A 25,645-nucleotide genomic window follows, 5' to 3' on the forward strand; every position below is an offset into this window, starting at 1 on the left:
ACATTTTTGTAGCCCTTTGGGCATAGTTCCAAATTGCTCTCCAGAATGGTTGGATGCGCTCGCAGCTCCACCAACAATGAATTAGTGTTCCAACTTTCCCACATCCTCTCCAGCATTTATCATTTTCTTGTTCTGTCATGTTTGCCAATCTTATAGGTGTGATGTGGTACCTCAGAGTTGTTTTGATTTGCATCTCTCTAACCAATAGTGATTTAGAGCATTTTTTCATATGATTATAGATAGCTTTAATTTCTTCCTCTGAAAATTGCCGAATCAGGTTTCTTTTGAACCGTTTGTGACTGCACCAGTCTATAAAGTGTAGGTATCCATCCAAATTTAAGGTGAAATGGGAAGAATAGAAGTATATACTCTGAGGAATACTTTCTAGCTGAATGTCCTTATTTTGCCTTTTATTTGACCAGTTGTATCAACAGAAGGTGAATGCTAGGATGAACAATATTTTGTTAATGTCACCTCTTGACACTGGTTTAATTCTGGATGAGATCTAAGTTGTATATGTTATTAGATGGTAAGAAAGAGGAAAGGGTGGTGTGAGGACTTTTTTTTTACTTGAGATGAGTTTAATTGCTGCCTAAAAGCAGGCATGAAATCTTACAGTTGGCAATCCAGTTCCTCCCTTAGGTTCTTTGGAACTGGGTTATATCTCCTATTGCCACTTTAAAATTATATGCCAGTGGTCTAGACCTCTAATGGAAACAACCATTTTCTTAAGACTGGGGAACAAGATGATGATTTCTCATTCCCTGCAAAGTTCATATACATATATGCATCCATATATACATACATATGTTTGTATGTATCTGAATTTACAAACATATCTTGCAAAATCTTCATTATGAAGGAGCTGAAATATTTATTTGATTCAAATGAATATTCTTGCATAAATTATAGATCTGTTAGCTCTTATTCTAAAGAGATAGATGTCTTATGTATATATGTAGTATATGTGTGTGTGTGTGTGTGTGTGTGTGTGTGTGTGTGTGTGTGTGTGTTTTGGCTAATATGTGAATGATAGGACTAAACCAGAATATCCATAAATAGCCCTGGATTGGGCATTTCTGCTGCTGAGGCTTAAGTTTCACTTACAGAGATGCTAAAAACTTTCAGATATGTAGATTATCATAGATTAGTGAAGTGACCTGAAGGAGGAATATCATTTCATTGGTGGGAATAGTCTCTTTACCAATAGAGATTGCAATCCCCTAGTCCAAAAGGGACATTTAGTTCGTTGCTTTGACCAGTAATCTGGTGTTGGGGCATTTACATTTAGCCTTGGACTACCCATCACTGGGGCCACTTGGAGACTTTCTAACTTGGTATGATCTTGTACTTGACTAGCATAGCCATGACGGGGCCTCTTGGGATGGCTTTAGAGGAAGTTGCCTAACACAAAAATGTTAGCCATGACATAGTACTCAACGAGAAATCTTTTTCATGGCCTTCTATGTTAGAAAACAAAGACAAACAACGAAAAAGAACCCTTATTCCCACCATATTCATTCACATGTGAAAAAAGTCTTGATTATTATTTTTCTTTTTATAGATCTTCTTTCTTCTAGAACATATTGCAATAACGTTCACTTTCTGAGTCATCCTTGTGTTCTGCATCTTTGGCACCTACCCTTTTCCAATTTGGTGCTTCTGTTCGTGTTTTTATGAATTTTTTAACGAGACAGATTTTACCCATTTGGGAACACCTGTTTCTTTTAAAAAGCAACGTATGTCACATGTATGACTTTCTAATGGGCTGTACCACTGTAGTAACACTCTAACTTGTCACAACCTGAACCCCTTAAAACACAGCTCAGATTGTGGTGGTGGAGACTGAGCACTGGATCCCTGGCAACAGCTGTCATAACTCCTCTACTTGTTCTCACACGGGTATTTATTGACTTTTTACTTGGCATAATCAAGCTTACTCAGAAATTTATCTGCAAAATCTGGAAATAAAGTAGGTACCCATTTGTTAATGAATGGCTGGAAGTATAGCCTATCCATGCAATAGGATATTTTGTGCAGTAATAGATAACTATGAGAATTCAGAGAATTATAGAATTATGAGAACTGATTCAGTGACCTGAGTATAATCAGAAGAACCATATATCCAGCAAGTGCAGTAAAATAAATATGTAGTACACTAAAAAGAATTTGTACTCTGAGGAACTGTGATAACCAATCTGAGCTCTAGTAAACGTAAAAAACAATCTCTGGCAGAAATGGAGGAATACTACTGAGACAGAATATTATGTGCATTGTCAGTATTGGTTATTTATGTACAAGTATTTTTCTTGTTACAAAGGAGGGAGGAGGATTCAGTTTTTTGGGGGCAAGTGAACATATCCAGAAGGAATTGTGATATAAAAGGCAAAGACTTCAATAAAATTTATGGTTATCATTAAAAAAATTAAACTATCCACACTTGAATTCACTACATTAAAAAAGCCAACAATGATATTCATAAGGTTTCCGACTCATCCACAGATGATTAGGAAAAGAGCATACTAAAAAAGGGTAGAAATTGAAGTTCTGGTACAAGAAGAGTAGGAAAAGTGACAGTTTGACAACCCAACATTGAGGGGAAAAAACAAAAACTTATGAGGAAATATGGAAACTGTTATGGAATATATGTGAAAATATATGGAATATGTATGGAAACACAGTGTAATGATATAACTTTATCATGATGACCCTAAATCTTTATCAGAGGGCTACATCATGTTTCATATCTTCGGTTTAAAATGGTAGGAGTATATATAATGCATCTTAGACACGTGGCCTTCAGAAATGGTTAACATTCTGAAAAAGCTGGTGCTTAGAAAGATAAATGACCAAGAACAGTTCATTCCCTATGAATGTCAAAGAAATGAGACCTTATTACATTTATCAGTAGCAATTAAAATAAATATAATCTTGCCTTTCTGTGGAGGTGAAACCTCTGAAGAATTTTTACTTGTTTGTGTTGCAAAGTGTGATTTTAGAAATTTTGAGTATCTGTTTCTCTGCCCTGTTCCCCTTCCCAAATCAAATAACTTTATCCTAGATGTGGTCTGTTTCTTTAGTTGTTTCCTTTTATTTTATTTTATTTTATTTTTTTACCCCAGAGGCACCTTTACTTATTTTCTCTCTTGGCAAGTTCTCATGGCTATCTTGTTAACATGGGCTTTCTAATCAGATTTCTGTCTTAACACTTCTTATTTGTGAGTTGCTACAGAAAAGGGGAAAAAGAGCTTGACCTTCCAGTAATGAATTGTCCAGAGTTAATTAGGCTTGACTTCATATACATAAACTGTGGGCTGTAGTTGAAAGCTTTCTTGCTTGGGAGGACCTGCCAGGGCTCTCTTCTATTAGTACAGGTTTTGAAAATCTAGGGTCACTTCCATATCACAGTGAAGAACCAGAATAGGACTTTATTGGTGTGGGGGTCAACCTTTTTTATATGTAGCAATGAGAATTATTTAAAATTTTTGATCTGTTTAAAAATATTTAGTTGCTTGAGAATGACAGATTGGACTACTAGGTCTAAGGGAGGACAGTTTTCCTGAACTCTAGCTGTGGTTCAATTATATTTTATAGAGTTATTGACTAAAATGGCTGGTGGAACCCCTTCTCTTCCTCCCCAGCCCTACCCCATTAAAATGCTATATTTGAAAAGACCACTGGTAAGTGGTAATACACTTGTGGCAAATACAGAATGGAGTGCGGAACTGACTCTAAAAGCACTTCAAGGTATTGATGATAATAATGACTGTATTCTGATAGTATTTGCTGGATGTGGTAGGATGATTTTGATAATTAAAAATAGCCCTACCTAATGCATACCATACAAACAACCTTAAATATAGAGAATTATACCTAAGTATTTTATGTCAACCTGTGTAATTTTTTCAGAGCTCTGTGATGAAAAGAAAACTATTTACATTCAGAAATAACACCTTACACCTCTCTTCACTAGGCATAAGTGATTTCTTAAAGTTAAATTTGTGTCAAGATTGCTGTGATTTTCTCATTGTTTAGATATATGAAGGATCAAAATGGCAAAGGGAGAGTTTTTCGTCTATATGGATGTCAAAGGCTTGGCATTCTCGTGGAATGAAAGATGAGTGAATTATTTGACTATTTTATTTTAGCCCTCATGTCAAGTAGAAAACTTTGGTGCACAAAATTTTATTTTTAATAGTTTGCTCAAAAGCCATGTTTGAACTGGAAGGCTGCGTTGTTTCCGTACTGTTCATTTGTGGTTACATTGAACACTAAACTAGCTTCTGTGATGTTAAAAACAATATACTGTTCGCTTCTTTTGTAAGCTGAGGCTTACAAAGAGGACGAGTGACTTTGCCCTAGTTCTTAAAAGCTAGGGAGCTACACTTGGAAATAGAAACTGGATCTCTTGGGTTCTAGCCCAATGTTCATACTTGGAAGGCAAGCTGTGGAGGATGTGCCCTTGTTATCCATCATCCACCCTGAAAAGGTTTATGAACAATATGGAAGTCAGCATAAATGAAAACAATAAAACACAGGTTTATGAACAATATGGAAGTCAGTGTAGATGAAAACAATAAAACACAGAGTACGCACATAGGCTCTCAGGTGAGAGGCTTCTCTATAGAGGAATGCTCCTGTTCTTTAGTAATATCAACAAAGAAAACGTACTAATATTGTCCAGAATAATTATTTCTAAATGGAGTTTTTATTTTCTTCAAAAGGAAGCTATCCAAATCTGGTCGGACTATAGATTTAGAATTTTCTAGGAAGGACTTTATAGGTCAGCAAGTCCAACCCTTTTATAGATGAAGAAACAAGACACGAAAGCAGCATCACATGGGCAGTAGCTGAGACAGAACTTGAACTTCAGTCTTCCTGACTCCAAGTCTAGTGTTATCTCTACTATCTTCTTCCTCCATGAGGGTTGGGACATTTTTCCATGAGTATGAAGAAGCGGTTTATTCTTGGTGGACCCGAGCGAAATGCTTTCCGCTTTTATTCTGAAGCATCGTTAAGATACTCTGTACAAAATGATTTTGTATTTGTTTACTTATAGAATATAAACATAGAAAAGACTCTTTAGTTTTTGTCTGTTGTATCTATAGTGCCTTGCAGAAGTGCTTCATAAATGTTTGTCAAATTATAGAAAATGGTGATTTTTTTTCCGCTAAAAAACAGTCTTAAAATTATTAGCACTTTGAATGAATAAAATACGTTTATTTAGCGCATAAATATTTCTCTTAAGTTGTAATCCCTGCCTGAAGGAGTTTATATTCTAATAGAAAAGATAGCACAGGAGTGTTATTCTGAGAAGAGAGTTTGGTGTGGTAAATTACAGGAATGGTGAGTTGATCCATAGGGCCCATGGATCAACTCACCATGTCTCTAGTGGTATGACCCAAGAGAAGCCACCTATAACCCCTCACTGGTCTAAAACTATAAATGTGTGTCTGTGTTTATCTCTCTTCTCCATGTTGGTCCCCATCCCAATATAAATCAATGCATTTTCCAGTTTGTTTTAACTTTCTCCAGCAGGCTCTTTTAAATTTCTTAATTTGTTAACCTAAAAACAATATTTAATGCTCTTAGAACAACATCCTTACCCTTCACCCACCAAGATAAAAAGGAAAGGGTTGTAATGTGCACAGTTAAGCTGAGGTACATAATGATTTAAACAACCAGTTTAACACAAGCTTAGCATTCTAACTCAGGAAAGCTAAAGCTGACTAGTAATTTCAGTGCAATGGGATAAATTGGATTTGACTGATTTCATCTAAGAAGAGAGAGGATGGGGACCAAAAGTAGGGAGGTGTGCATTAAGAAAAGGCGTAAACATGATAGTTGAGCCTTTTCAGGGGTGGTGGGCAGTGTACTGATGTAGCATTTATAGTGAACCAGTATCATAATGATTATTTTTCTTTTACAAGTGTCAGCCAGATTGGGATGTTGTATAAGCCTTTAGAGGACCAGGAGAACTCACCAGCGAGCCTTTGAAGCCGAACTTAGATGACCTGCTTTTGGGGAACATCTAGGTGATACAGGCCTTCTGGGAAATCCTTAGTTAGGTTTGCATAGACTTTCCTAAGGTGAGAAATAAAATGAAATGGCACTGCCTCAGCCAACCTGGACAGCAGCCAGTTAATCTAGACGTTTTGTTCTAGGGAAGCCAGTGATTTTTTTCTTTAGAACAGCCCCTTTGCTGACACAAAGTACCAAGGAAGCCATGAGAGGAAGAGACAGCAGAAGTGCATTAAAGCTTCTTGGGAGAATTTTCCCTGCTCTTTTTGTCCTTCAGCATAGTTCTTGAGCTCTGTTGGCACCTTTCTCCTTCTTAGGACGAAAGCTAAACTTCAAGGTCTATAGCTAGAAATAATAACATCTCATTTTTATCCTCACAACAACTCTGGGAGGGATAGCTGTTATTATCTCCTGGACTTTAAGTGACTTGTCTAAAGTCACACAACTACTAAGTATCTGAGGCCAGATTTGAATTTAGGATTTTCGGCCATCTTACTCATGATTGACCATGAAAGTGACAACTCTCATTTGTGTGATATTTACAAAGCATCTTCTTCAACAACTGTATGAGGTGGGTAGTATAAACATTAGTTGCATTTTACCAATCTGGAAACTGGAGCTTAGGTTAAATGACTATCCATAGTCATTGTCAGAACCAAAGCCAGTGCCCTTTTTTGGTTATACCACGTTGCCTGTTGGTGCTAGCAGGGATTAGTACTGGATGGTCCTAGAACTTGTAGATACAATACAAATGCTACTGTATTCAGCTGTTCATTAAAAATAAAGGCTTGGCCATCTAGAACAATCAGCCTAATAATTTTCTCTCAAATACAACTGAGATATAATTGAATTACAACTACTCATAAATGCCTAAGTTGTCCTAGATGTGTCATCACTGAGAAACTAAAATGTTCATGAAAAATTTTTAATCAGTTGATTTAGAAATTGATGCCTGTTTTTCCTTCCTCAGGACTCTCTCACCCCTGCCCCCAGATGTTGGCAATACTTCTGAATTGCTAAATAAAAGCTTTGACTGAGTCAGACTCTGAGAACAAAAAGTCCACCAACGGAAGTTCTCACAATGCACTGATGAAATTTGACAGCTAAGCGTAGAAAACATTGTGTCAGAGCATGAAGAGGAGGGGGTATTACAAAACCATCAAAACGCACACTGCAGGCTTTTCCCTTTACCTTTATTTTCCTTTCCCTTAAGGGAGGAAAATCCTTTAAGATAGAGTTGACCATTTTGAGTAGAGTCTGTCTACAGTAAATCCATCAAAGAAAAACAAATTTCCCTGTTGTGCATGTGCCCTCTCTCTCTTTTCCTGTTTCTTTCTCCCTCCTCTCCCCCCTCCCAACATTAACACTTTGCAAGAATTAACTGAGTTTCTTCACTCTCAGGAACTCACAGTTGGATTTACTTTCTTCATTCTCTAAAATGAGCGATGCCATTTCTCTTCCAAAGCCTTATTACTTCAATATGGGCTATAACTTGATGTCTTTCTGACTGAATAAATAACAAACTGTTGTGGGACTGCCTTGGGTATTTTGTTTATATTAGAAATATTTAGTGCAAGTAATGAATTTTGATTTTTCTTGGAAATTGAAGAATAGATTGCCCTGGTAAAGATGGATTGTATATTTTTGGTAGAATTGAACTGTTTTTATTTAGTCCTGTAAAATAAGAAGGTTGATTTATAGATTTTGAATTAAACTATTTTATGGTCATACCTCTCCAAGCAAGAGTTGTGATTTTTTTGGATACTACTAGTTGTCATAACAATAATAGTTGTTATATAGCTTTCTAAAATTTGTAAAATACTTTACTAAGATAATGTCATTTTAGCGGGCCAACAATTTTAGCATATGGAAACCACTGGTACCATTGTCTTCCTTTTATAGCTTCAGAAACTAAGGTTCAGAAGTTAGCTACTTGACCTTGTTTATTTGAATTGTGTTAGGGGTAGGATTTGAATAGAAGTTTTTATTAGTGAACTTTCAAGTTTATCACTCTACTTCCTAATTAAGTAGCTTTTCTATACGGTGGATGACATTTTAATTGGTGGTAATTGACTAATTTCCCTTAAATGAACATTAGCTTAACTAGTTACTTAATGGTAATCCATTTTACCTGACTTTACTACGGGCTTTAAATTGGTTTATCATGTACTATTTTTTATACTGTGCTTTTCTCCAATCATGTCACTCTTGGTTTAACAATAGGAACTAAATCTTATACATTTTAAAACTCAGAGTTAGAAGTGATATTGGAAATCTAGTTCATCCTCTAACTTCTTGTGTCCCTTACTGTCATTAACTATTCAGTAGATCCTGTCTGGTTGTTTGGAGTTTGGAGTGGAAATGAGATATGGCTGAGACTTGGAAACTAGAGGGCTGGAGTTATTCCGAAGGTTCTTGATTACTAGTTAGGTAGTTAGGGGTATAGGTTGGGACCTAAGTAAGTATGACTAACACCAAGCAAAACAGAAGGTAGGTGTTTCTATGGAGAGGGCCTTGTTTAGGGTGGGGCCAGGGAAGAAGCAACAGAACAGCTAATGGGGAACTCTTCATCTTAAGTCTGACCTAAGCCAGTTCTGGGAAATTGGACGAAAACTGCAAAAATCTTCATCATCTCTGACCAATCTCTTAGAGAGATTGTTGAGAACCTGACGTGACTATCTTTTTCTAGTCAGATTTCTAATTTGCTACATTGGAGTAATCTAAACCAGGGTTTTGGTATACTCTTCCCTCCCTCATACACATGTCCTCAATTCAGATACAACCCTTATTGCCTAACAAAACTGAGCATTCATATGGCTCTAGTGATATTTGAATTCTTTAAAAAAATTTCCTTCAGCAGCCAAAGTAAAATGCTAATAAGGTTTCATTAACATTGATCACCAGATCTACATACTTACTAATTTCAGCATCTTTAATTTCCTTGGTGTGAGCTCTCCCTGCACTGATACTTGGTACTAATCACTTCCCCCTGTAAAGTGAGATGGAGAGCAGCCCCTTGGTGAGCCACTTTGAATTTAGTTAGTCTGATCCTTAGACAATAAGCACATACTTCCGTCATTCATGGGCCATATGTAAAACATTCCAGCACTGTCATAACATAAGTTCAAGATCATTTCTACAGCAGGATGAAGCTTTGGAATTCACTCAAGTCTTCAGTAAACTCAAGATTTACCAAGTGTTAATTTCCTGTTTGTTGATTGTATTATTGTATTTTAATGAATGGTTTGCTTTTGCTTTTTTCCTCCCTGATTCTCAATGATTTTCTGAGGCAGCATGGGGTAGTGCCTGGAGTACTGGCCTTGGAGTTAGGAAGAATTACTGAATTTGTAACTCAAGTCAAGTTACTTAACTTCTTTGGGACTCAAGTTTTCTCTTTGGTAAAATGAAGCAGGTGGGGCTCCATGGCCACTAAGGTCCCTCCCAGCTCTAAGTCTTTGATTATTTGGTTACATAAATAGTAGGTGACAGAACTGAGATTGCAAATTGGGTCACATGACTCCCAAGTTCAGTTATCCCCATGCCTCTGAAATCATTCAGCACTAACAAATTCAGAGCTAAAAAATTCTTTCTCTTAAAAATCTGCTATCCAAAAGTTGATTGAAAAATTTTCAGTATTCCTACTGAAAAAGAAAAAATAATCCATACATCAGTTTAGCATTCTTGTCAATGGAATTTCCTGTCTCCCAGAAAATCCAAGCTCTTTGTGCTGTAATAAGGACATTTGTGCAAATCATCCTATTGATGATGTTGTAGATGGAAATGGAAAGAGCTTTGATCAGATTGAATTAGTTTATTTTTCTTAAATTAGGGAAAGGACTGAACATTGTTAGAATTCTCAAGGCCAAGAGTTAAGATTTAATCAAGTTCTTTTGAGAAAGGAGGTAGCCTATAATGCTGTAAGTTCTTTTTTGTTATACTTCCTTAAGTTTAATAGCAATACTGTGTCCCAAGCACTGTGCTAGGTGCTTTGCATTTAAGAGACTAGATTTGAATTTGGGTTCTTGGCAACTTTTGAGTCATACTTTCTGACTTCTGTCTACTATCCTACCTAGCTGCTTGTCATGGATCGGTTCACTAGCACCATCTCTGGAAGGGAATATATCAAAGAAATGTATTTCTAGACGAAAATAGGGCTGATTCCAAAGTAGGGATAGCTAATGAATAGTTTCTGTGTGCCACTAGTATCTCCATGATACCAAGAGAACAGAAGGGAAGAGCCCCCAGCACCATTGAGTAATGAATGTACTGGGGGACTTCAGTGAAAGCACAGGGTGAGCAGGCATGGGATGGATTGTAATCTACTGTAGGGACTAGTCATGCATGAAGTCCCAGCTGGAGTAGCATGTTTTAGAAAAAGAAATTGAGCCACTGGGAGATAATAAGGAAGAAAGAGGAACCAGTCAGCTTCCAAAAGTTGATAGAAGTTTTCCAATATATTTTCCATTATTTTATGCACACATATTTGTCACTGACAAGTCTTATGTTCCTGTTAATTTAGGGGTGGAGGAATGATTAAATCAGTTCATACTGTTGAGCTGAAATGAGTCCATTTCAGACTTTTCTGTGGCTAACAGGGACATAATACAGAACCAATGCCCTTGAGATGCCTCCAATTATTACAATAGGAACTCAGTGCTTTTCGGTCAGTTTTTCAGTTGTGTCCAACCCTCTGTGACGCTATATGGGATTTTCTTTGCAAAGATCCTGGAGTGGTTTGCCATGTCCTTCTCCAGCTCATTTTATAGATGAGGAACTGAAGTAAATAGGGTTGAGTGACTTGTCTATGATCACACAACTGCTAAGTGTCTGAGGTTAGATTTGAATTCACAAAGATCGGTTTTCCTGACTCCAGGCACAGCACGCTTTCCACTGTACCATCTATCTGCCTTTGATATTCAGTATGTACTGGCTATTTTTGGTGATGTTTTAATGAAAAGCATTTCTAACTATGAGGATTAAACTAATTTTCAGATCTCACTTTCCTTCCTCCTTAGTTTATTTGAAGCTCTATCCAGTATCAGGAAAATTAAGTAAGACCGCATTTCTCTCTACTGACATGATTATCACCTTAATTCACATGCTTTTTACCTCTCTGAACTATTGCAATAGCCTCCTAGTTGGCCTCCCTGTCTCTGATTGCTTTTAGACACATCTGCAAAAATGATTTTTTCCTAAAGTACAGATTTGACCATGGTGCTTTCATACTCAATAAGCTTATCTAGTGCCTCTAGGATCAAATATATATTCATCTGTTTGGCTTTTAAACTCCTGCAGAATGTCCTCCACAATCTACCTTTCCAACCTTCTTATACCACTTTTCCTCCCATATTCTATAGGCCACCCAAGTTGGCCTTCTTCCTAATCCCCACTCCTGAAATCCTCCCTGTCTCTTTTTGCGCAGACTGTTTCCCATGCCTGTAATGTACTCGTGTCTCACTTCTGCAATTCTGGCAATTTCTACATGGAACTTTTCCTGATTCCCCACACGACTGTTGGTGCCTTTACTGACAACTTACACCACAAAATTGCATCAAATTTGCACCACAAATTTACAGATGATTTCTGAGTAACGTGGTCCAAAAATTCATCACCCACTGGCCAGCCTTACAGTGATGGGTCTCTCTGAACTTTAAACGAGGCTGTCTTCAAAGGCACAGTTTTTGCCAAGGCTTTCTAGTTTGGTAGAACTTTTCAGAGCTTGGGGTTTCGCTACCATAATATTTGATAACTCTATGCTATGTCAGAGCAGGACCACAGTGGGACATGTGATCATTGTATTTTTCTTAGTTGCCAGCTATCTTTCTTTACTTTTTTGGGGGGGAGGGGAGTACAGTACAAGATTAATCTGAACACTGACCAATGGGTTTCAATGTGTACACTGATGTTATTTTGTCTACTGCTAGAGTCATACTAGAACTTGAATTTCTACCTTCCGTTTCTTTAAGTTCTAGCAGTAGCAAAATATTAGACCCAGTATGGGAACAAAGAAAGATAAAATTTAAAACTCAAAACCAGATTTTGTTTTTAGTTGTTTACATTTTATGATCAATTGGTTATGATCAGTTCTGGAAAGCAGTTTTAGAAAGATGTCCCCAAAATTATTAAACTGTGAATACTCTTGGACTCAGGGGTACTACTACTAGGAAAACATCTTATATGTACAAAAATGTTTATAGCAGCTTTTTTTTTGGTGTGGTTGCAAAGAACTGGGAAACCAATGGGGAATGACTGAACAGAGGATGGAAAAAAAAATTATGGAAAACTACTATCCTGAAGAAAGATGGTTTCAGTGAAACCTAGAAAGAGTTGTGCGGTGTAATGCAGAATAAAATGAACAGAATTGGGTTAAGTATTGACAAAGGTATGACCCTATGAATGAATTTTAGATCTCTGCCAGACTTTCAAATTACAAAAATCTAGAATTAGGAATTTGATAGAATTTTGATAATATTTTGGCAGAAGTGTATCTAATATACTTTTTAAATGAGTTGACTCAGTAGCAAAGTAGAAAGTTGTGGGTTTTTTCCTTTTTTTGCAGAAAGGGTATAATCTGTAAGGAGGAGGACACACATGGCCAGGCTTTCAGTATTCTCAACCTGTGGAACTGCACATGAAATTTTTACTCTAAAAAAGATCCTACATTTTCATATCCCGGAAAATTCTTTATATTTGAGCATATGTTCTAAGAGGATTTGCAAACTCATTTTAAAATGCTGCCTCAACTTGGACAAAATAGTCTGAATGTTAGGGGAAGAGTTTTCTTTTACGAGGACAACTAGCCTTTATAAGTGGTCTTAGCTAGAAACTTTTTAAATGTCTGTATGGGGAAGCCAAATATATCCCTTAACTTCTGACTCTTTAGGGGGTGGTTCGTAAATAATGCTAATGGTTTTGCATTTCTGTATCACTTCATTTTTTGAGGTTGGGTCTCCAAAGGAAAGGGTTTTTTGGTATTGGCAATTATCTCTTAGGTATCCCTTCCCTTGCCTTTTTTTTTCTATCCTTTGTTAGGGTACAGTAGCAGACTGAAATGGCCTCAGAGTCTCAGTTTATAATAGTCTTTCATGTCCCAAGTCTTGGAACTTATTAACTTAGGATTTGTTAGTATCAAATAATTTTTAAATATTTGTATGCCAGAACATATTTGTCATTGTTAAAACAAAGGGTAAGAAAGACACAATCTTTCCTTCCTGGGAAATTTGTTTCTCGCAAAATGATTAGAATTTATTCAATGTTCTTTGCACAGCTGTGGAGCTACCAACCGTAGGTAAAGAGGAGATAGACTAACAACCTGTACAACTTCCACATAGCTTTATCCAAGTGTTCGTGCAGAACCGACTTTGGATTCCTTTTTGAGAAGCAGTGTGGTATAGTGGACAAGGGAGGGCATGGACTGGACTTAGGAGTCTGGAAGACTGAAAGACTTCTAATTCTGTCTCGGACACTTGCTTGTATGCGTAATGCTGGATAAGTCACTTCCTTAAACTGTGTATCTAAGGTTCCTTACAGTTCTAAATTTTTTGTAGTGGTTACCTAGAGTGGGGACAGCAAGATCTGTTGTTATGAATTTTATTGATCTGTTTGTGAATATATTTGGATGAAGGTAAAATTCAGTGATTTACGTAGGCTGTAAAACTACTAAACATGTACCAAGAGGCCAAAGTAATTACCAGTATTGGGCAGTTAGGTGGTATAGTGGACAGAGTGCTGGCCCCAGAAGTCAGAAAGACCTGAGTTCAAATGTGTACTTAGTCATTTACTAGCTATGTGACCGTAGGCAAATCACTTATCTTTGTTAGCCTCAGTTTCCTTATCTGTAAAATGAGCTGGAGAAAGAAATGGCAAATCACTCCAGTATCTCTGTCAAGAAAATCCCAAATGGGGTCACCAAGATTTGGGTGGGACTGAAAAATAGCATCTACAAGGACCAGTAAACCAATCTTTGAATCTTTACAAGACTAGCATTCCTTTCTACCAAAAATATCTGATTAGCATGTGGCTGATAAAGATTTTTGCCTACATTCCCTCCTTAGACCAAGGGGTGTTTGAATTGGAATTTATTTAATAGGACAAGCAGATAAGTTGAGGTTAGATTTAAGGCCGTCATCTTCTTGTATGATGGTTATTAGTACCATTTGCCCTTAGGAAAGGACCTGACCAGGGAACTTCTTAATTTTTGCATGTGCACCACTGTCTGTCATCTGCTTGAATGACTATTCAGAAACACACTGATACTTGTTTCACCACTTAATTTTATACTTGAGTTTTCTAGTCATAGTTTCTTTAATCTTTTACTAGACTACTACTAAATAAATGGTTTATTGCAAATTAAGAAAGAAAAATGACTAGATAATGAGTTGGTTTTTTTGTGGGTTCCTCTGCCCCCTTCCCAACCCTGCTGCCCTGGGACTGGGCCCAGACCACTCCACTCTCCCAGACTGGTCCCACAGGCTTTTCCCAATGACCTTCCAATTTGTCCTCGGCGTTTTGGGGTCCAGAGGTCTGGAAACTGCCTCAGGTATCAAGAGATTCAGTCTCCCCAAGGCCTGCCTATGTCCTGTCTGTGCGGGCACGGGCCACCCTGGGTTGTGTCCTGCCCACACTGTGGCATGATAAGACACTTCCAGCCACCTTCCAGGCTGTCTTGGGCTGGAGATTTGCTTCACTCTGTCCTTCTCTGGGTTCTGCAGCTCCAGAATTTGTTTAGGGCCATTTTTTACAGGTATTTGGCTGGGCTTGGGGCAGCACTCTAGAAAGTGTGTGCTGTTACTCTGCCATCTTGACTCTGCCTCCTGAGTTGTGTTTTTGTAGTTAGATGGCAAAGCAGTTTTAATGACACTGTTTCAGGGAGTAGATATTTACTAGAAATGTACTTCATTCAGTTAGAATAAATGCCTAGTAAATGCTAGACTTTGGGATTAGGACAATTAAAATCAAACAGTCCCTTCCTTTAAAGAACTTGGATCCTTTTGGGGGAAATAACATGCACACATATCAATAAGTAAAAGAGAGCCTGGGTGATGAGAATAAAATATGTTTAGCATAAATTTGTGTTTTTAAAATTGAATCCACTGGGAACTATTCTTGGCTCCCAATGAAATCACCCTTTTCCTTTTTCCTTCTTTTCCTTTTTCTTCCTTTAGTCCCAACTTGGAGAAAAGAATGGCAACATGTTTATCTCCAGCTTAACATTAAACTCTGACTTAATTTCTCATACAATCTTTATTTAAAATGAAGACCAATTTACTAATCAAATGTTTGACTCTATAACACAGATGGCCCTAACACTGGTCACAACTCAGTTTGGAGAGTAAAATAAAATGGTCCCTTGGTATGTTAGAAATTGAAATGTATCAGTTTAACCTCTTGGTTTTCCTAAGACTTTTAAGTCTTAAAAAGAAGTCTAAAAATACCAGAAAAAAGAAATATGTCTTTGACTTTAGTCATTGGAACACTTAAGTTAGTTCTGACTTTTCTAAAATAGTACTTCCTCTAACGTACTTACTGACATCTAATTTGGTAAGAGAAGTGATACAACTCACGTACACATATACAGTATACAAAGTACTTTTCCTTTTAAGCAACCCAGTGAAATTGCAAATATCGCTACTGCCATTTCACAGATGAATAAACTGAAACTTACTGTAGCTAGTAAATGTTATAACCAAGATTGGAATCCAGATCTTCCAGTTTAGCAACCTTAATATTCTTGTCCAATATAGTCAGATCGATCCATTGTTTATTGTATGTAGTTTTCTAATTTAGAGATTGGTGATGGTATGCAAACCTTTCTGAAGAAGCCGATACGATTTGTGTGTTGCTTGGAAGATTGTTCTGCTTTAGTTAGAAGAGTACAGAGAACTGAAGATACAATGAAGTTCAGTGAAAGGGGAAGTGATTGATATGTTTCCTTTGTTGTCACTCAAATAATATCTCAACCAAGGAAGCAACTCATATGATGTCTGGCACAGACTTTTTAACTCTGTCTGGAAGATTATTTTTGGCTATTATGAGTGGTTTGATGTATGTGCTTAAGTACCCATCAGTGTTAGAGCACTAAAAGGTGCTTCTTACTAATTAAAAATAAATTGAAGTATATTTACAGTTCTGTAATTTGTCTTAGTTACCCTCAATATACATAAACATTCATACTTGCAAAGGTAGGTTTAAAAATATTGGCATTGTTATGACAATGTAATTCTTTTCTCTTCCCCTCCTCCTTTAGACAGGAAAAAATTAGTTTTTAGTACAAGACTGAGGTGGTCAAAAATATTTTTGTGTGGGGCTTTGAGTTCCTCTTTTGTTTTATTGTCACTTTGGAGTAGCTATGAGCATAGTAGGGGACTTAAAAGATCAACCTGGATTTCCCCTATCTATAGCGGGTAAACCACTTGGCCTCTGACCCTTACTTCCCTCCTGTAGGAGGCAGTATGAGATATTTTCAATGAAAGTACGTTGTAAACTGTAAAGTGTTATAGCCATACAAAGTTATTGTAGTGGTGGTAGAGCTCACAAAAAGACTCTTCCATTCTGCCATTCATGGGAAGACCTAGGAGACTAGAATCACAGTGACCTAATAATTTACACTCATAACAGTAGAATTTGAAGGGACTTTAGGGATTGCAAAACCCCCTCACTTTTTGCAGTAGATGTCATTTTATCTAGATTTTAGCAAAACATTTGTCCTATAATAGGTGGCATAGTGGATAAGAGTGCCAGGCCTGGAGTCATTAAAACTCATTTTCATGAGTTAAATCTTGCATCAGACTCTTGTGAGCTATGTGAACCTTGGCAAATCTCTTAAGCCTGTTTACCTCAGTTTCCTCTTTTGTAAAATGAGCTGGAGAAGGGAATGGCAAACTACTTTAGTATCTTTGCCAAGAAAACTCTAAATGGGGGTCATGAAGAGTCAGACACAACTGAAATGGTTGAACAACAACAAGATTGGGGAGATAGCAAAGAGATAATGAATTTGATGGATTATGCTGAAGAAATGACCTAATTCAAAGTACAGTTAGTATTATGATGTGAACTTGGCAGACTATCTCCAGTGGAATACCCAAGGGATCCATGCTTAGTCTTGTGCTATTCAACACTTTCTAAAATCGATAATTTGTACAAAACCATAGATGACATGCTCATCAAATTTGCAGATGACACCAAGCTGAGAAGGGATACTATAACACAGGGTGACAGTCAAGGTCTGAAAGATTTTTGTAGGCATTCAGCACTGGGCTGATGCTAATAAAATGAAATGCAAAAGAAATGAATGCAAGTCTTATACTTGGGTTCAAAAAGTGAACTTCAAAAGTAAAAGAAGGGGAGTCATGGTTAGTCATTTGAACCAGATTTGGGAGCTTTTAGTGGGTTATAAACTCATTGTGTTCTGGTGTGATATGGCAGCCAGAAAGCAAATGGAACATTATGCTATATTAAGACAGGGATAGTCTACAGGAATTAAGAGAGTGCTACAGTTTAAAGACATTGATCAGTTGGAGAGCACCTAGAGGAGATAACCAAGATGGTAAAGATCCTTGAGTATATGGTATCCAAGGATAAGCTGAAGAAACTAGGGATTGTTAGAAAACAGTGGGACTGGGGGGCAGGGTAGTGGTGAGAAACAACAGCTGTCTAAAGAGCTGTCATATGAAAGAAGGATTGGACTCAATCTGTTGGACTTCAAAGGGCAGTACCAGGAAGGAGCAAGGGGTGTAAAATTTAGACTTGATGTCTAACTGCGTTATATTTGTTTTACAGTTGTCCAAACATGGAATGGGTTATATTAGGACATGAGAAGTATTACCTATAATGTAGTACTTCGTTAAAATACAAATAGGTGATGGTCTCTTATACTGACGATGAAAATGTTTTGTTTGCTACAGTTTATATAATAAGAGTAGTCTTTGCTGCCAAGTCACTTTCTAGCTTTTGTCCAAGTAGGTGATAATGACTGAGTCCTAGGAAGGAAGTAAGGGAAATAAAAGCTTAAGTATTAAGTATTTTTCAGTTCCCTTCTATCCCAAGAATTTGGTCATAGAACTCCAGTAGCAAATAAAAATGGACACTAAAGTTTCTTGAGCAGGGAAATAACATGGTCAGAGATGCTTTAGAAATACCAGCTTTTTAGAACTCGGAAAAAAAAGAGATCAGAAAAAAAAAGTCGAGATTCCAGCAGACTATTTAGGAGGTTGCTGCAAAAGTGGTAATGAGGGCCTGAATTGCAGATAGTTCTGGTTTAAGTGAAGAGATGGGAACAAATGTGAAGAAATGTTGAAGAGGTAAAATCCTTCTAGTTTTTAAGTCATAAAATGACTTACGACTTCTAGTTAGAGTGCCCGTAGGATACCATTACCTCTTTCATCAACCTTTCTTTGTTTTCCCTCCATTTTTATGAGATACTTATTGTATTAACCCCTTACTATGTGCTTCCATTGAGCTAAAAATACAAATAGTAAGAAGACAATCCTTGAAGGCCCTCAAGGAGCTTACAATCTAATGGAGGAATACAATACATAAAAGGAATTTGAGGGGGGAGGCAGGAGATGAGGTGGAGTACTGGGAGCGGAAACCAAGCAGAGCCACTGATAGAAAAATGAAGTGACCTGGAAAGTTCTGAGCCTTCCATTAAGGAAGACATTGGAGAGAAGTTTATTACTTCTTGTAACCCTCCAATCAGAGGGGAGAGTCAATTGAAGGATTCTGTGTGGTGAGATTTCTGGAGATCATCTTATCTTGGAAACCAAGCAGAGCTGCTGAGGGAAATTGGAGAGTTGAGTAGTTAGCCTTCTGTAAGATCAAAAAATTTATAATCTAAACTGGTGTTGACTTTAGCTGCCATATCTATCTCATAAGTGTTTGGTAGTTTAAGTAATTTCTAAATTTCAATGGTTTAATTATCGCAATCTGCAGATAATTTCCCAGTCTACACATCAACTCAAGCCTCTCTTCTGAGCTGCAATCATCTATCACTAACTTCTACTTGGCTATATCCTTCTGGATGTCCCATAGACATCCCAATATGTCTGAAGTAGAACTTACTATTTCCCACCCCACCAATCAGTCCAGTCCCTTTCATCAACTTCCCTTTTTCTTTTGGGGATACCACCATCTTCCCAGCCACTCAAGTTTACAATCTTGGAGCGTTTCTTGACCATTTACTTTCCTTTAGCCTGCATCAACTGCAAAGTCTTGTCCACTTCTAAAATATCTCTGACATCAATCTCTTCAGTCAACTAGTGATCATTTCACTAGCATTTGTTAATTTTACATTGTATGCCAGGAACTATGCTAAGCTCTAGGGATGCAAAGAAAAACAAAAGACAGTCCCTGATTCAATGGAGCACATGGTCTAATGAGGGGGCACAGCATGCAAACAATTATGCCAACTACATATTCATAGGATAAATTAAAGATCATCAGCAAAGCGAAGGCACTAACCTTAAAGGGGGTGGGTAGGCAATAGCAAGGCTTTTTGAAGAAGGTGGAACTTTGGTAAAAATGACAAAAGATGGGAATAGTCATTGTTGGAGGAGTTGTGTTTCCTTTTCTATTAATGGAACTATAAATTGGTCCATGCATTCTGGAGAGCAATTAGGAGCTATGAATTTTTTTTTTTTTTACTAAACTGCCCCATAGTCCTTGGCCTAATCAGTTTATCAGGTGTCTACTATGTGCCTGGCATTGTGCTAACAAACACTATATACAGGAAAATAAACAGGTGTCCATTGATTTGGGGCTAACCAAATAGTAATGAGTATAAATGAAATAGGATTATCCTATAAGAAATAATGAATATGATGAATGGATGAGAAGACTTAGAAGAACTGATGAGAGGTAAAATAATCAGAATCAGGGAAACAATGTACACAATTACTACATAAATTTAAATGGAAAAACAACAACAAAATTGTCAGAATCCAGTGGTGCAAAATGATAATGCTCAGACTTGGCCTCGAAGATATATTAAGATGCATCTCGCCCTTTTTTGTAGATTTGGCATCTATGATTATGGAATTCTGCATATTTTGTTGATTTGGTTGATGCATTATCTAGGATATTGGGAAATGTAGGTGATATAAAACAAGACCAATTTTAAATGTTCTAAGTGCATTTAGGAATTTAATTGAAGATGGTATTCCAGGTATGCAGAATGATGCGAGTATAGGCATTGACACTTGAAAGCAGAGAGAGATGATGATGATGGCTAGTAGTATAGTGTGGGGATGGGATTTAAAATGAGGCTAGAAAGGTAGGAGAATCTTTAAGCTAGGCTAAGGAATTTGAGTAGGCAGCTCTGTAGGCAGTGGGAGCACCAGTTGGGTTTGTATCAGAAACGGAATGATCAGATGTGTTCTTAAAAATTCATTTGGTAGTGAGTGATATTAAAAATGGTCTCTGAGGCAGACTTGTTAGTATGTTAGTAGAATATTGGAATGGTATTGATAAAAGACCTGTGCTGGCTGGGGGGTGGGGGTAGCAGTAGGAATAGAGAGGAATACAAGAGGATATAGGAAATGTGGTTGAGTTGGCAAGTGAATTGAATAGTGGAAATGAAGGAGAAAGAAATAGTCATATATGTTTTGAACATGGAACACTGAGTCAAATAGTGATGCCACTGACAGAAAGTAGAGTCAAAAAGAGGACCAAATTTTGGGGAAGAGATGATAAATTTAGTTTCAGAGATTTTTAGTTGGAGATTTAGTGAGAAATCTGGATTCAACAGTCCTTGGAAATGTGTTCTAGATCATGGAAGAGATATCCATTTAGAAGTCACCTATGTAGACTTGAATGTCAAAGCCATGGGTTAAGTGAGGCTGTCAGGGGGAAGAACATCAAAAGAAGAGGGCTACAGATAGATCCCAGGGGAGTCACTAAGCTCCGTGTCTTAAGAGTTTGGAAAGAAGAAGATTCGGAGCAAGATGAAAGAGTAGTTAGAAGACGTGAAAGGACCAAGAAAGAGTGTGGTGCTTTAGAAAGCTAAAGACAGAATGAATATCCAGACAACTGTAGCTTCAGTACAAGTGGCATATCCCATTGACTTACTAAAGTACATTTAGTTTTCTTGTGGACATTTGGCAAATGAACCCCACACATCTAATTTATTTCTTTACTGTATGAAAAACTGGTCAGGTATGACAAGTGAAGGGACTATGTTCTTTTTAGCTCTTGAGACTAGAAAGGACTTTAATATGTTCAAGAAAGAACCTGTCTACCTTATCCTCCATCTTCCCCCCTCCCTCCCTGCAGTTTTAGGGTGGATTAATAAAAAGCAAGAACATCCTCATCTGGTCTTTCCTGTTTTAATCTGTGGTTTTCTTAAAAAATTAAGCAGTGGGGGTACAATTTGATTAATGTAACTAATGTTTCTTACCTTGCTATGTGTGGCATTTACATATAAAAAAAAGCATAGTGTGTGACCTTAACTTGTCTTAACAAGATTCAAATTTTTAGTCAACTAGGATTACATTTTAGTAACTCAATGCTGCAATTCCTGGGGCCAGAGAAATACATTTCCACACCTAATTTTGTACATATGTATTGATCTGTATTCCTTTATCATCAAAGTATGTATGAGTACTGTTTTCGAGTTTGTAGTTAGTCACTGCGACCTGATGTCATTTTACTAGCTGAAGTTTCCAGGTCAGTATTTTGCGCTCTATTAGGGCATGAGGAGAAGTATTGTGAACATGACTTGTCAGTTTTTCCATTTCTTTGCGCAGTGTCCTGTGGCCAAGTGTCATGTCTCCAGCAATCAGAACTAGAGTCATATTTGCTGACTCTACATGTACCCAGGCCAGTTAAAAATTAAATCAGGTTGTTAGAAACTCATATCTATTTCAAGGCATATTATTTATTTAATGACTTCTGCCTTAATTATAGCTCCTTATAAAGAAAGTGTATTTGTGTTTCACACTAGGGAACCAAATTGAGCAAAGACACTTTCCAATGCTAAGGCTCTAATCAATGTCAAGCAGTGATTTTGAGGGGAAAAAAGGGTAAATGGATACGTAGTTCATTCGTTCGCCACTTCATTTCCTTTTAGTGGTGAAATGGCTTTGGGTTCATCTGTCTTTTCTGCCACTAATGAAATGTAAGAAGTACTAGATCTGGAGTCAGCACTAACCTAAATTTGACACTCTTAATAGCTCTGTGGTTATGGTAATTTACAAGTGAATAATATTCAAGTTACTCTGTCTTTCTGAGCCACATTTTCTTCATCTGTAAAATGAGAACATTAGATGACCACATAAAGTCCCTATCTTACTCCAAATTCATGTTATCTTATCATTTTGATTGTTGATATCATTTTGTCTATATTCTGTAATCCCCATAATACCAAGAATGGTGCACATAATAAGTCTTCATTAATGCTGTTGGTGATGATAGAGTGTGTGTATCTCTCTCTCTCTCTCTTTTTCTCCTCTCTCTCTATCTAAATAAAACCAGGGGTAGGGAACTTTAGGTCATATGTGACCCCCTAGGTCCTCAAGTGCAGCCCTTTGATTGAATCCAAACACCACAGAACAAATTCCCTTAATAAAAAGGTTTTGTTCTGTAAAACTTGGACTGGATCAAAAGGCCGCACCCAAGGTCCTAGAAGGCCACATGTGGCCTTGGCTGCAGGTTCCTTCCCTCTGAGCTAAACTAATGGGTGATGTATCTAAAGAAGTGACAAACTAGCACATGACTTCTACGAGAGCAAGATTTCCATAGGCTTCATCTTTTAATTGGCATATGGTTTGAATTTCTATCCCCCACCAAATCTCATTGGTATATGCTTTCTTTTACTAACTTTTTTTAAACCTCTATCCAAAACTGAAGTACTCTTAAAAAAGCAGTGAACAGAAATCTACACCAGTTGACAAACTAAGTATAGTGGGAGTAGACACTCTATTTTTAATGACCTGAACTATTGTTTGACTTTAACAGGTCCTTTGTTAATTACGGGGTAGGTTAAATCTCTTCTGTTCTATTTTAGCCTAGGTATTCAAATACATGAAAATGTATTTTTGTGTGTGAGAAAGAATAAGAACTTCTAAAGAATCCAACTGTTCTGGGATTGATTTTTAAAAGGAAATTATGATTTCTGATACATAGTTTGAGGTTTTGATATAGAGGCCTATTTTTAAAGCATGGAGCAGTTTCTGATTAGCTATAGACTAAATCTAAGATGGCTGCTGTTGCCATTTTAGGCTTCTGGTTCCAATACTTTGTGTTTGCTTTAACTGGAAGAGACAGTGCGGTGCTCACTGCTAACTTGAAAATCAAATTTGTTTCATTTTCCTTTAAGACTGACAGCTTAGCTTCTAATCATTGGCACTTGAACTCAGCTTATCTACCAAGCTGACTGGTCAGTAGCTTGTGTAACTGAGCCGTTTGTTTCCCTTTGAAACTAAAGCCTCTTTTGGTTTTCTCACTCTAAAAAAAGAAATCTCTTTTTATTTTTCTGTTGCAGAACTCCAAAGATGGGAGGCAAGCTCAGCAAGAAGAAGAAGGGGTACAATGTAAATGATGAGAAAGCCAAGGATAAAGATAAGAAGGCTGAAGGAGCTGGTGCAGAGGAAGAAGAAACTCCCAAGGAGAATGATGAGACCCAGACGGTGGCAGAGACCACAGACGTGAAGGAGAGCAGCAAAGAGGAGAAGGCTGATAAAGATTCCCAGGTCGCTGCTAACAAGACTGAAGATAAGGAAGCAGAGAAGGACGCAGCGGCTGGCAAAGAAGAGGCTCCAAAATCAGAGCCTGAGAAACCCGAGGCTGTCCCTGATGGAAAGGTGGAGTCGCAGAAGGATACTGAGCTGGAGCAGGCTCCTGCCTCTGCCCCAGCGGCCAGTAGTGATGCTTCTAAGACTTCAGTGCCTAGCACTGAGGCAAAGGTCTCCCAGTCTTCAGAAGCCACAGCAACTAGTAAAGTAGATGACAAGAGCAAAGAGGAAGGGGAAGCCAAAAAGACTGAGGCTCCCGTCACCCAAGAAACTAAAAGTGAAGCGGCTCCAGCTTCAGACTCAAAACCTAGCGAAGCTGTGTCTTCTTCCAAGGAGACCCCAGCAGCAGCGGAAGCCCCTAGCTCTACACCTAAGGCCCAGGAACCTGCAGCCCCAGCAGAAGAGGTTAAACCTTCCGAGGCTCCGACCGCGAATTCGGATCAAACCATAGCAGTGAAAGAGTAACATGGACAGCCTATTGGAAAAAATAATAATAATAATGAAATAATAATCACTTAAAAACAACCTGTGTCTCTCTCTCTCTCTTTTTTTCCCCCCAGCTATACTAACTTGTTTCAAACCTGAAATAATGATATGTATTGCCCCCAAAAAAGGATATCCCATCAAGGGAGGGAGGGAGAGGGTGGGGGAGAGAATCCAAATAGTATTTTTGTGGGGAAATATCTAATATACCTTCAGTCAACTTTACAAATAAGTCCTGGATTTTAAAGATGGATGTCTGAAAGTACAATACATCTTTTGTACCTGAACTGCTGTTAGATGCACTCCACCGATATATCAAAATCTCTTTTCTTCTGTAATAGGGTTTGGGAGTGATGTGTTTGATTCTGCCCACAGGGCCTGTGCCAAGGCAATCAGATCTTTATGAAAGCAGTATTTTCTGTGTGGTTTTTTTTTTTTTAATTTGCAGCCTTTCTTATTTTGATATTTTTTTAATGCTGTGGATGAATGCCAACTTTCAGACAGTACCCACTTAGCTGTCCACATTTTTTCTCAATGCCAATCCTCCATTCTTCCTCTCCAGATATTTTTGGGAGTAACAAACATTCTCATTCTACTTAGCCTACCTAGATTTCTCATGACGAGTTAATGCATGTCTGTGGTTGGGTGCACCTGTAGTTCTGTTTATTGGTCAGTGGAAATGAAAAAAAAATCTGCGTTCATTGCAGTTCCAGTTTCTCTTCCATTCTGTGTCACAGACACCAACACACCACTCATTGGAAAATGAAAAAAATACACAAAAAACCAAGAAAAAAACAAAATGTACAATGGATGCATTGAAATTATATGTAATTGTATAAATGGTGCAACAGTAATAAAGTTAAATAATTTAAAAAGTTGTACAGGCTGTTAGTTTTGTTTAGGTTTTCTTTTTCTTGAGATATTCTTGTAATAGAACTGCCCCTGGGATGAACACAATATTGCATCACAAAACAATGTCCACAGACTGAGAAAACAAATTGGTCATGCTGAATGTCATGTTAATGAAAAATCAGTGAGTCTTAATGAACACTGAAGCAAATTTGATGACTTGGAAGAAAGGAATTCTAGGGTGTAGGAGAAGTGGATTTTACATTTGGGTGCTGTTTAGTTAGCATAAGGAGAAAAAGAGGGGGAAGATGGATGAACGTTTTAGGCCATGATAGCATATTCTCCAGGTGTCGGATGCTGATGTACAGCAGCGTTATGCTTGTGTGGTAACATGTATCACCATTCCCAGGAAAACAAAAACATCTTGAACTCCACTATTTTCAACCTACCTTTTCAACCGACCTTCAACCAACTCTGCCTATGGGGTAGAGGATAAAAATCTGGTGCTGTACCTTTTGTTAGTAACCACAGTAAGCAGAAGAAGCACAAGTAAACAGGTACACAAT

General features: G+C 37.6%; 1 protein-coding gene across 1 annotated transcript in view; it reads left to right on the forward strand.

The window, feature by feature from the left end:
• BASP1 (brain abundant membrane attached signal protein 1) overlaps nucleotides 1–25,108 on the forward strand; it is an 81,250-nt gene extending 56,142 nt beyond the window's left edge. Inside the window, exon 2 of the mRNA XM_072605465.1 lies at nucleotides 23,498–25,108. Within this exon, the coding sequence (XP_072461566.1) occupies nucleotides 23,508–24,212 (705 nt within the window). The 5' untranslated portion in view covers nucleotides 23,498–23,507 and the 3' untranslated portion in view covers nucleotides 24,213–25,108. The remainder of the gene's footprint in view (nucleotides 1–23,497) is intronic.
• The last annotated feature ends 537 nt before the right edge of the window (nucleotides 25,109–25,645 follow it).

Source organism: Notamacropus eugenii, chromosome 4 (assembly GCF_028372415.1).
Source record: "Notamacropus eugenii isolate mMacEug1 chromosome 4, mMacEug1.pri_v2, whole genome shotgun sequence".
NCBI classification, from domain to species: Eukaryota; Metazoa; Chordata; class Mammalia; order Diprotodontia; family Macropodidae; genus Notamacropus; species Notamacropus eugenii.